This window comes from Acanthaster planci, linkage group LG01, assembly GCF_054643075.1.
Source record: "Acanthaster planci isolate LZ-2023a linkage group LG01, COTS_SCS, whole genome shotgun sequence".
Classification (NCBI taxonomy): Eukaryota; Metazoa; Echinodermata; class Asteroidea; order Valvatida; family Acanthasteridae; genus Acanthaster; species Acanthaster planci.
This window is the reverse complement of record NC_141777.1, coordinates 25868955-25881795: the sequence shown is the minus strand read 5'-3', so window position 1 is coordinate 25881795 and position 12841 is coordinate 25868955. Positions and strand designations below refer to the sequence as shown.

At 39.4% G+C, this 12841-nt stretch overlaps 2 protein-coding genes across 2 annotated transcripts in view; one reads left to right on the top strand and one right to left on the bottom strand.

Moving 5' to 3' along the window:
- The first annotated feature begins 2220 nt into the window (after positions 1 to 2220).
- chac1 (ChaC glutathione specific gamma-glutamylcyclotransferase 1) lies at positions 2221 to 8292 on the top strand. Its single transcript, XM_022227583.2, has 3 exons — positions 2221 to 2510; positions 2685 to 2720; positions 6423 to 8292. The coding sequence occupies exons 1-3, from the start codon at positions 2325 to 2327 to the stop codon at positions 6918 to 6920; spliced, it is 720 nt and encodes a 239-aa protein (XP_022083275.1). The 5' UTR covers positions 2221 to 2324; the 3' UTR covers positions 6921 to 8292.
- Positions 6691 to 12841, bottom strand: part of LOC147800600 (chromatin-remodeling ATPase INO80-like) — a 119163-nt gene continuing 113012 nt past the window's right edge. Inside the window, exon 8 of the mRNA XM_087135258.1 lies at positions 6691 to 6825. The gene's annotated coding sequence lies outside the window, so the exon portion shown is untranslated. The remainder of the gene's footprint in view (positions 6826 to 12841) is intronic.

Here is a 12841-nt window from a genome sequence, read left to right as displayed (position 1 = left end):
GGCGGATTCAGTCACAGACGTTACACAGCTCTGCAATTCGATATTTCAAGTGGACTATAAACCCAAACAAACTGAAAACCTGAACAAGTTTGGCTACCAGCTGTTCCCTCTTTTTGCATTTAACACGTGAAGAGTGCTTAAACGAATCGCTCCATTCCAATCATGGACACAACTGACCTAGGACTACTTCACCAGGGCAGCTCAAACCAGTATAGCTCAAACAGCTCGGCTAAACAGCGCGATTGTCCAGTTCGGCAAACATCTGGTGCGCGTGTGTGTTTGTATTTTTTCCACACACTGGTCATGCACCATTTTCTCCAATGAGTTTGTTGGGAACTCGAACCACCATGGATCAATGCCTGATGTTTGGACCCAACTAATATGCACGAGGCAGTCCATAAAGTAGAATCGGACAAAATACCGACTTTCTGGACTCCGTTTCCATGTTTAAACGTGCCAAACCCGCCTCTCCCTTTATAGTATGTACACATATCTCTTATAGTATGTACGCATATCTCTTATCGTATGTACGCGTTCTCTTTTGGTTTATTAGACCGATTGTAGTGGTACTGGTAAGATAAAAAAAATTGTGCTAAAAGACACTGTGTTCTTTTCGACGTATAAAAGCGGGTTCTGGTAAATATTAAATCAAAAGAAAGTACATGAATTCTATGGTAATTCATATAAATCAAAATTAGCGCTTTGCACATTGAAGTAGGCCTATAACGGTACCTTGGGCCTCCGTCCTTTTATACGCAAGTGTGTATTAAGTACCATCCCCTGTACATGCTCTAATACACCCCTCTAATGTGTGAGAGTTGGCTGGTGAGCTCGTCTCAAAAACGTTTCAAGGATGCATCATACCTAATTCGCAAACATTTCCAACCCGGTATTTCTGCCCTTTGCCAGGTTAACTCTAGTCTAAACCAAGCCTATCGTCACCGACACCACAGTCAGTTGCAAGTGGGCGTCAATTCGTGAAAACCGCGTTATCAACCATTTCCGTTTCACCAACCAGCACCCGGTAGTGGGCGTGCACATCGGACACTGAAACCAAATAATCAGACAGACTTTTATTTTCACGAACTGACCCCGAACCCCCCCCCCCAGCTTGTTAAGGCAATTCAGCACAGAGAAAAGTGTTTTGAATGGTTTGACATGAATTTAATCCACTCATCTACTTGCTACCTTACCAAAACATTGATTTAATATTCGTTTTAACTAGTGGAATAAAGATCGGTACCAGTATCACTTTAGCGGGTGTCAGTTCATGAAAACGAAAATAACTCGGTTCTCTTGAATGCGCACAACCTCGCGCACGCCCGAGTCAGTTCGTGGTGGTGACACTTTAACCACAACTGTTTAACTCGGTTAAGGGAAAATGTCAAACTTTCAATTAAATCCAAGGTACCTTGTGGCATTTACGTATTGCGAATGGTTTCCCCCAGCCAAATTCGTCGAATGGCCCTAACGCTGATCGATAACAACCGTCAAATCCTCATATCATTTCTGCTGTTGTTTCAAAAGCGACTTTATAGAAACTCCGGAAAGGACTTACGTTACCGAGACCTGCAGGACACTGATCAGAAGACGGCAGCGAGGTCACAAAACTGTGCATGTCGGGGAAGGGAAGGGGGGTTCAATGCACTGTTGTTAAAATGCAAAATCTAGCCATACCGAAATATGTTTGTCCCTGTTTGATCTTCAACAATGCCCTTTTAAGATTAGTATTCAGGTTTTGAAAAAACCTCAACACTTTTACACGGATAACTTAAAATGCATTTGTGTCCAGCAAGTAGCATTTTCTTTTCAACAAAGGACGAATAAATTGGTAAAAACTTTATACCACTTTGCATGCAAGATTTTTTCCAAGGTATCATAGTATAAACCCTATCTAACTGAACATGTTTTCAAATGTAACTTTGGGACCTTCACTATGCCCAATTTCAATGTAATCAACGAGACTGCTGCCGCATACTATTTGTCATGACGCAAATTAAAAATTCACACTCGTTAAGAAATATCCACAATCATTCATCAAGGTCGTGCAACTTTGGCCGCGATTGCATCATTGTTCATGTACATGCAAGCTACTGAACATATCAACGCTCGTGCAGCATCAATATTCATGATGCTGGAGGCGCTGTCCCGAATAAGCACTGTTGATTGGTCCAACGCAGCTCATGACGTTCCTTTCGTCATCGGTGCACTCGCCACATGACCCGTGGGTGGAAAACACAACGAAGGAAAATCTCCATACGGATCACAATCTCGTAGGTTTCCTATTCTAGACACCGCAGGTCTTGTCGAATTCCTCTCTCAAAATGGCGCCAAATTACCATTTATTACCCGAAAATTATACAGACACGACATGTCTTTGGGTTTTCGGCTACGGGTCGCTTCTTTGGAAGCCAAATTTCGAGTATTCAACACTGGAAATCGGTCACGTCAAGGGCTACGTTCGGCGTTTCTGGCAGGGCAACACAACGCATCGAGGCGTGCCGGGAAAGGTAAATGCTACATCATCTACATTAGTTTTACTTGTTAGAAGTTTCTTTCTTATATTTTCACTGCAATTATGGCTGAAATATCGATCATGAAGAATACCAATATTTCGCACCGATATTTCTTTGGATAAAAAAGGGATGACAATAAATCTCTTGCCGTTTTGTTGTATGTTGCAGCCTGGAAGAGTAGCTACTCTAGTCAAACAAGACGAGGTAAGTCTTTGCCACTAATTTCTTTCTTTTTCTTTTTTTTGTTTTGTTTTCCAGTTTCAAACAGGTTTCACTGTCACTGATAGTTATTTTGGGAGTCACACATCGCAGAAATGGGGCCTCGGCTGTCATTTTCTGTGAATTCCGCCCTGCAAATAAATCAGTGTAGGCCTAACTATGGAAAATTATGCGACGCCGTTGCAAAAAAACAAAACAAAACACAAACAAACAAAACAAAACAAAACAAAAAACAAAAACAAGTGTAACAAGAAATACTCAACGAGGTTATTCAACTGAATGCCATCAGTCAAACGGAAACATTCTTCCTTCTTCGCATTGCCAATACCTTATTTTCATCACGACAGTGACCCTCTTTGCATGTTAAGGAGTTTTGTTTGTAGGCCTATGTTTTTTGTTTACATTTTTGTTTATTGTAGTTTGCAAGGGTTGGTGTCTGTGGTGCACTTCTTGGTGATAAGGCTTGACTCTGTGTCAGTATTTAAGAAAACATTCGAAAAATAAATCATTCCTGAAAATGGTTTCAGGTAAAGAATAATTACTTCACGCAAATTTTTAAAAACTCTATGACAAACATAGCTCTACATGACTGACGTAGCTCTACAAATAATTAATGCAGTTCATAAAAATAATGACGATGTAATTTCCGTAGTGAGTCAGACTTCGTAAGCCACTTCCCTTTTAGCGTGTCAGATCAAAATAATATTTTAAGTAGAGGTTGATTCAGGTTATCGCAAAGGTCTCCATCTTCTGTGGCATTCCATGAATGTGACACGGTATGTTTGTGTTTATCCCTTCGGTTGACCCAAACACGCCTGGGGTTGTTTTGCCCACGCACCCAGACAGATTTTTTTGTTATGAATGAATCCCCAAATACTACAACCTGACCGCTTGACACTGTTACACCCACACACCACCCAAACCGGCTTTCCAAGCATCGCACTGAGCACGTGGAGTTGTTGACAAGGATGACGTAAACGTGTCGGTCACATGATGTGACGCACTTCGCAGCTGCGGAACTGACGTGACGTATATGCTGTGTGATACTCGCTTTCAACTGATTATTGGCAGTGCGGTTGGGTTCCAGAATTTATCCTGACTGAAATGTCGACAGCTTTTAAAAGTAAAGTTTAAGGTCTTTTCAATTCTATGGCTTATTCAGACAGAATGTAATTAGTAAGGTAACTGAACCGAGTGAAAGCAATACAAGACATTAGTTTCAAATGCATGTAGCTGAGTAAGGAAAATTGTTACGATTGTTTTTTTTTCTAAAAAAGGAAAAGAAAAAAGAGCAAAATTGTTTGTTTTTATTTTTAAAATTCAAATGTGAATTCCATGACTTGTATGACAACATGGATTATTAACACTTATCATTCAACGTTTAGCAAAGTTCATGCATAATGCGTAATATTATTTAACCGCACACATTCGACATGCAAACTTAGCAAACCTTTGCGCAACACATCCCGCCTATGTGGAACTGAAACCTAGGCCAGCTAGTAGATTGCTAATAAGTGGTAGACCGTGGGAACTGGGCGAGAGTTGGGTGGACAAAGCTATACAGACGTGCACTGGCCCAAGGCCTGGCTATAGGGAGGTGTTGGGAAATGTGGTGTGGTTATTGATCCAATCGCCCATATCGTAAAGGTCGATCGATAGATTAGAGGTGGAACGGGGTGTATATATGTAAATGTCCGTTTAATAATTTCCAGCCTGTAGAAAAGGCATAAGCTCACATGTAGACCGTTCGAGCTTTAAGTTCACTTTGCATTCTGTTTTCCTCCGAAAAAAACAACAACAAAGAACAATACAACACCAAACAAACAAACAACTCCCAAACAATAATCTTATTGGGAGGGGAAAGCACTTATTTCGGTGCTGTTTATTGTTGGATGACATGGAACCAAACCGGGACCAAAGTTTTCTTAGATTTCAATACTTACCCACACAAAAAATACAATTTCCTCCGGTTGATTACCGCGTGTTTACGTTCCAAAAACATATAAATAATGCCAAATATTACTTCCCTCTCGGTTACGATAATCCACTCAAGAATCTCCGGCATTTCACCGTTCAAAAATTGCCGGTCTTCTGAAAAACGTCCACAACGCAATGGCGGCAGACATAGTACATGTACTATGTGACTTGCTAAATTTCACCGTAACACGACGTGTGGGTCGATCACAGAAGGATGAAGTTATACATTCGCCAGTACTTTCACCAATGTAACGATGGCTGGTAGAATAAAATGTACATCGTTTGTGTGCTTCAGTTCCATTATGTGGAACGTTTGTGAAGTATTTTTATGTTGCTATTTTTCATACCAGCCCCAGACTCTATGCCGCCGATCAGCGACTGGGTGACTTCGGCAATTTTGTACCAAATGTGCCACGCGCAACATGCAAAATAAAAACAGCAATATTCCATTCTGATATATCAAACATGCTGTGTGTTTGGGACCTTTCTAACTTATGCTGTTACATTTGAGTTTGATAAAAATAAAACAAAGAACGCCTGCATTTCATGTACATGTTAGTTTATTTATACAAGACAAAATGTCATATTTTCATTCCATTTTTATTTGCACTGAAAAGCAAAAATAAAATATAATCCTATGCATTGTTCGCAATAAGGACATAAAAAATAAACTTCATCCTTTCAGTACAGCATTTAACATTTGAATTGGTCAAGAGATATTTTGCTGTTTTTATCTTCCAAACTAACAAGAAATGTACAATTAACTTATTTTCATCACTGAAATGCGGTCCTTTTACAAATTTATTACCACATTTCTTGGATTTAGTAATACATTTGGATCAATCCTGCAGTTCTAATTAAGCCACATTCATATTTAACATAGATGTCTTCAAATTCTCTCCCCAACAGTGTTCACAACTTTCAAATAATGTTGTTTTTTCCTTCTCCGCTAATCATGCTTTCAAATAAATGACAATTAAAATATAAATTTAAATTAAATGCACGAGAATGCAGTTAAAACTACGTACAAGAATGAATAAAAAACCAAGTAATTTCTAAGTACACTGTGTACACGTCGGTCCTCAGAACACTTTCACAATAATGTCAAATTTGCTTAGGACGGACTCCTTCATCGGCCGTTTTATCTTTGACCATGTAAATAATTTTTGTTTCATCTTTCATCTACTTTTTAAACACATAAGGCTTCCAGTGTTAAGGCCGAGTTATCACAAATATATCACAAGTCTGAGGAGGCATATAGGAGGATCACAACTGATTAAAACTGGTATCTTACCATAGAGAGCTACTATCTCTCTGTGACAAGTTAAACATAAATCGAAAATGGTGAACCAGTGACTCACTGACATCAACCACGATGAGGTACTACTCACCACCACGAGTAAAGTACTTGCCACAGTGAGTTACTATCTTGCTATGACAAGACACTAATTTTGAAAAAAAAATTATAGGTTGTGGCCCTTCTATGCTTCTGTACAAGTTACCGTCTCAAGCCAAGTTGCAAGCTATTTAAATTAACTGTAATCAAAGCATTCCTTTACCACTGTTCATTCCTTTTTGCTTGTGGCTTAACTTTTGACTTGACCTGTGACTGACTTGACATGGACTTTTCCAAAAATCCAGCAGTTGATATCCAAGTAGTTAATATGTTTATGACTTACATCAAAGTTCTGTTTTGTTCGTTATTCACAGGGTGTGACGTGGGGAATGGCCTTCCTACTCAAGGGTGAAGCACAGATTCTGGATGCGCTAAGCCACTTGAACACCAGGGAGTGCCAACTGGGTGGATACACCATCCACAGCACCACCTTCCACCCCAGGAAGGGTTCAGAGCATGAGGTGGTGGTCTTCACTGCAACGCCGGGCTGCCTGAACTACATGGGGCCAGCGCCCATGGCCACCATAGCCAGTGAGATCCTGTGCTCCCGAGGTCTGAGTGGCCACAACCTGGAGTACCTCTTTCGACTAGCAGAGACCGTCCGGCGGCTGATTCCTGAGGATGAAGATGAGCACCTTTTTGAGTTGGAGGCTGCAACCAAGAAGATGTTACGACGTCTCAGCTGCCGCACACCCTCCCAGGAGATGTTTGCCATCCCTGTAAAACATTCAGAGGAGTCTAACAATAGTTTGAGCAAATGGCCGTCCACTCAGCCTACTCTACAAGGACAGATGCTCACCAAAAGCCATTGAGACAGATTATCAGTATTTTGTGATTTGTTGTGAGTCAGTAGAGAGAAAGATCTGTACCTCCTTTCAAATGAACGGCATCTGAGGCTGTGGTGTACATCAACAAAAAGGTGAAACTATCAGGCAAATGAGCGCTTCATTTCAAAGTGAATCGGGTAAAGTCGAGCCAAAAATGGTGCAATACTCAAAACAGCAAAAATACACGGACATTGAAATAGTACGTGGCACACACCAACCTCACTAGATGATGTATATAAAATTACTTTGTACATAATCATGCTCAAAGTGTGAACAAGGACAGAATAGGAATGTTTATAAACTATTATATTCTATGTGATCATCACTTTAAAAAACTGACCACCTAAAAATTGATATATATTGAAGCAATAAATAGTATGTGCATATCAACTATATGTTTATCAACCTAACCAGATAAATACACATTTTGCAAATCATGCAGAAAGTCTGATTTAATAAACACAAATAAAAATGCCTAGAACTGATTATACCCTGTATGAATATAACTTTAACAAAAGACTCAATTTCCTTAGCAAAAATTAAATGGCCCATTCCAAAATTGGAATCTCTTGCAGCTGTTGTGAAGGCTGTGTTTTCCAACAGCAACAAAATCCCTACTTAGCTATTCTGTATCTATCAGTTTGTGTAAAAAAATAAAAAGGTCTCTCCTATACATGTGATTTGGAATGTCAAGGTTTGCAATAAAACCCCAACCTTTCTCTTTCTAAAACACCCAAAAATAATTACTTTGGATCCCTAATCCCATTCGTTCAAATTGTTTATCCAAAATCTTGCCACAAATGACTATCATGGAGATTAGCACTGACCTTGTAATATTCAATATTTTACGTGTATGTTGGCACTGATGCCAACAGCGCAGGCCAGTAGAATATTGCGGGATGGGTGAGGACTAGTGCACAGGGCACTATTTCACCTCAACTCTTCTTTCATCATGAGAATAATGCACAAAGCCAGAGAGGATGGGCTTGGGAGGGGAGTCAGGGGTAAAGACATATTTTGGGGTGAACTAAATTTCAGATGTCAAAATTATGCAAATATAGTGCAAATACAGTGAGTAAGGGGCAAACTGGAATGGAGGGGACAGCACCTGCATACTTCAACCAATGCATTTCCTTTGTGATTAACACTGAAATAACACAAGCATTCTCAAAAACATCAATTTTATTTTTTCTATTTGAATGACTGTAAAGCAGCTGTGCATATAGTTGTATACACAGAATAGTGTAATACCAATGGATTATTCATGCCAATGTAGGTACTTCAGAATACAATATCAAAATGCATGTTTCCATTTTAAGAATTGAGAAAAATAAATTTGGATTCATGTGTAGTCTGATATTTTTGTTTCCATGTTAGACTGTTTTGTTTTGTGGTGGTTCAGAGGGAAAGAGTATTTTGTATTTTTAATTTTTGCATTTGGGAATGCTTAGTATTGTTTTTGCCAAAAGCATGCTCCTTTTTTATACATTGTGTTTTCCATTAAAAGCAATATAGTAGACTACTGATGTAACTTGATTTCATGACCTCCAGCTTAATTCCATAAGGCAACTCCTTCTACTTTTCTCTTGAAAATGCTGTTTATTTTACAGGGGAAAGTCGGCGAAATGCCACATCAAAGAAAATGACAGTGAGAGAAAGCATACCAAATCAGGAAGGAATCGTGGATGAGCACGATCTGTTGGGCTGTTTGTCACTGCCGCACTGACACAGCCTACGAATTAATAACGGCAACACAATCTTGTCAAATATTGACCTAGGCACCCTGCAAACACACAAACAGCCCTGGACGTGCAACAAAAACTGTCATAACACCCACCCCTCTGACCAAAAGGGTTGGCTGGGCAGGGGCAGTGGCGATGGTGATGGGGGGGGGGAGGTTGGCAGCAAGGCACTCTGGGGAAGATAACACCCCGTAATTAATACATCGGAGGAGATGCAAATTAGAGGGAGAGATTAGGTTCATTAATTACATGCCCCGACTTCACAATATACGTAGACAGTGACGCATCGGGCAAGCTGTTGCCAGGTGAGGCTTTTGTGCAAAACAAGTGAAGCTGATCTGAGTGCAGCCACTTCATAAAAGTGCAATTTGGGCGGGGGGTTCCGAATAGCTACGGTGAGTGCACGTCAATTGGCAGCATTAAAAATTCAGCATCAGTGGGCTATAAATTGCATGAAGAATAATACGTCTTTTGAAATTATAGGGGGGTGGGGTGGGGCACACGACGCACAAAGACTGTTTGCATGACTGCCATGATGTGACATTTACATATAGATGCACTTTTCCATTCCGAAAAGTGAAGCAATCAACTCAAAGTACATAATGGCCTGTGTGAAAGGTCAACCTTCGACTTTCATGAAGGAAGAACATGTACAGGCTGCAGGATAATGCCAATAGAGCCCTTTCCAAAACCATCTTTCTCTTGATAAATTAGTTTACAATTGAGAGCCGGGGGGGGGGAGATGCTGAAAAAGAGACGATTCTCCGGCCGTAAAATTGGAATCATTTACTGTCCTCTTTTTTACTTGGGGACAGGAGAGGATTAGAACAGAGGACATGGAAATGAATTGTCTCTCACTTTGGTGGGTGAATGCACTTTCATGTTCTAATGCTACAAACACCCCACTACAAAACCATCGATCTGATTTTTAAAATACTGATCTGGACAAAGAGGTAACTTTAAAAACCAAAACTGTTTCACCAGACAGCAAAAAGTCTCTGATACACCATTTTTTTTCTCAGACAGAATGCCCACCACATCGGCCTGCATGAACAAAGTCTTGGGCCTTCACACACATTTACAATTGATGGGCAAGGCCTAATATTAAACTGACAACATTGAGTCCCGTGTCCTACATGTAGGTAGGCTCCAACACCAGACACCAAGAGATGCATGTATGGTACATGTACTTCATATGTCATCTACTGCAGGCATACATCTTGCTTACTGCACCAAGGCAGATACCAACAGTGTTCTTAACACTCCATTAATTTTTCTAATGCTGGTTTCTAATCTCCTCGTGCAAGTTCTGATTATGCCCAAGAACAGGTACGTTCAAGCAAGAAAAGTCTGCACTCTTGCACTGATTGGTAAAATAAGTTCATCACTTGACAACTCTTTTTATACGATTGGGTTATTTTTCAATCTGTCAAAGGCTTTTGACACAATAGATCATCATATTCTGATTAGTAAACTGAATCGATATGGAATTAGAAGATTTGCTCTAGAATGGATCAAAAATTACTTAAGTGATAGGAAACAGTATGTAGTATGGCACAACACCAACTCTTTATTAACATTTGCACCAATCAGATGTGGTGTCCCTCAAGGTTCAATACTTGGTCGTATACTTTTTCTGATTTACATAAAATACATCTGTAACTTGTTGAATATACTAAAAACTTACCTGAGGCAATTCACACTATTAATCGGCAACTATGCAAAATCTCTGAGTGGCTTAAATGTAATAAATTACCCATTAACTTAAATAAAACCAAATGTATGTTGTTTTCTAATTGTAAAGTTACTAGGAGCAACACTGTTTATTTGAACAATACACAATAGGACAAGTTGATACCTGTTAATTTTTAGGAGTAATTATTGAAAACAAACTTTCTTGGAAGCAACATTGCCAAAATTCCTTATATCACTTTCTCAGAAAAAAGGCATTTTAAGAAAACTAAAAAATGATCTATTCTTAATCTATACTCCCTTGTCCCTGCCACACCTTCAGTATAGATGGGGTAACACTTACCCCTCCTATATCAATAAATTGTATATCATGCCTAAGAAAACATTAAGAGTAATTAATAACTCGAGATCCCTCGAGATCCCATTCTGCAAACCTTGTCAGTCTTTGATTTATATGAATACCACCTCAGAGCACTGATGAGTAAATTTGAAACGAAAGTCTTTCCCTAAATATTTACTCATTATTTAACAAAAACTCAGATGTTCCTTTTTATAACACAAGATAAGCCTCAAATCTACAACTCCACAAAGCAGAAACATCTCTTTATTTATCTACTGTCCCCAATGCCTGGTTTTAGGTCACTGGAACTTGTCAAAAAGTATCTTAAAATGTTGCTGTTGTCACATTATTCTGATAAATAACTTATTGTCACTTTCATCATTCCACACACTGTTGAAAATTTACCATTACTATTATCTGGCCACTTCCTTTTTGTCATCATTTGTTATTCTGTTACTTTCTTTCTTCTTATTTGAGGGGTTTACTCGTTCCCTTGTAGTTATTATCATAGAAATTTATTTACTTTATATGAAACAGGATTATTGATGCACACACAGATAACTTATTCTGTTTCTGATCTTGTAATACATAATAGCCCATTATTTAAATAATTAGAAACAGGTTACAGATCTTGTACAAACATTTGCTTCTTATCTGGAATCCTCAATTATTAGAGAATTAGAGAACTAGAACTAGAGAACTAGAAGTAGAAGTAAAAGGAAACCAAACCAAACCAAACCAAAATAAAATTGCGTCATGCTCAAACTGAAGCACTTTCTGAAACTGAGCTCACAATCAGACAATTGGTTAACTTTCAAAGTTGCTCTCAGGTCATCATTCCACCCTCACATCGTTAGTTCAAAGTTGTATGGGATTGTACTTTGTCAAAATTTTCAAAGACCCAGTGATATAACAGAGTATCCTCACTTTTACATGGAGCATTCCAACATGCAGTAGCTACCAGCCTAATGAGTTTAATTAGGCCGTGTTTGTTTCACAATCAGTGAGCCGCTGTTGGTTTATGGGCACCAAAACCCAAATAGTATATGGTGCAACTCAGTATTAGGATCATTAATCAAGATCTAGATCCTTGTGAAACAAAAGGGCCCATAGCCTCAATATCTGGGCAAGAACAAAGATGGCTGCCTAGCAGGAGCTCTGAAAAAATGCATGTAACTATGTGGTCTCTTGTGCCCCACACTGTATCCTCCTGATACATTCTGCAACCAGCGGATGGATGCCCCCCTCTGCAACCAGCAGATTGATACCCCCCACTGCATTCGCTGATAACATCTTGCTATTACCTTCTTGAATCTTGGCGTTCACCCAAATGCTAGGAGGGCCTGCTACACTGACAGATTGATGCAATAACCATCATGGCAACCAGATTACGCTCAGGGTTGCTGAATATTCAGAGAGCGTTTTCCCGGAAGCAGCTGAGAAAAACTGGGTTGACTCTTTCAACCTGGCAAAAGGAATTACTTAACCACACAAACAAGGCCACAAGATATGGCTAGACAAACCCATCTGAAAAGAAAACTAATTCCACAATCCCACATCTGACTTGATTGTTAATACACATGTCACTTTTGCTGCGGAAAGTACTTGTGTTCTTGACACCATCTACGTTAAACAATCTCCAAACTAAGCACTTTATAAGAAAATTTGTCATGGGGCCATATCAATTAAGATAACTGCCTTACAGCAGTAGGGAGAAAAATTATGAGAACATTTGTTACTCACACATCTATTCATGAAATTGGAAGACATCCAACAGAGTGATTTTCATTGCTATTTGCTGGCTCTTCTATTGTGAACAGTCTAGGAAATGGACGGGGCTTAGAAAACATTGTAACTGTTTGGAAAATGATGATGCATTGCGTTGGAGATTTTTGCCACCTCTCTGTGTAAATGTCTCACTGAGCAATCTGCTAAACTTTGCTACAAACACAGGAGACGGTCATTACAACAGTTCAATTGCGAGTCATATATTTCTCCTTTCTGCCACCGGATAAACTGACTGCTTGAGAGAACCTAGCGGCACTTTTCACCTTTGGAAGAACATCCACACTTCCAAGCAAGCACAAAGCAATCACTTTTTCATGAAATCTTCACACAGAGTGTAATGATGG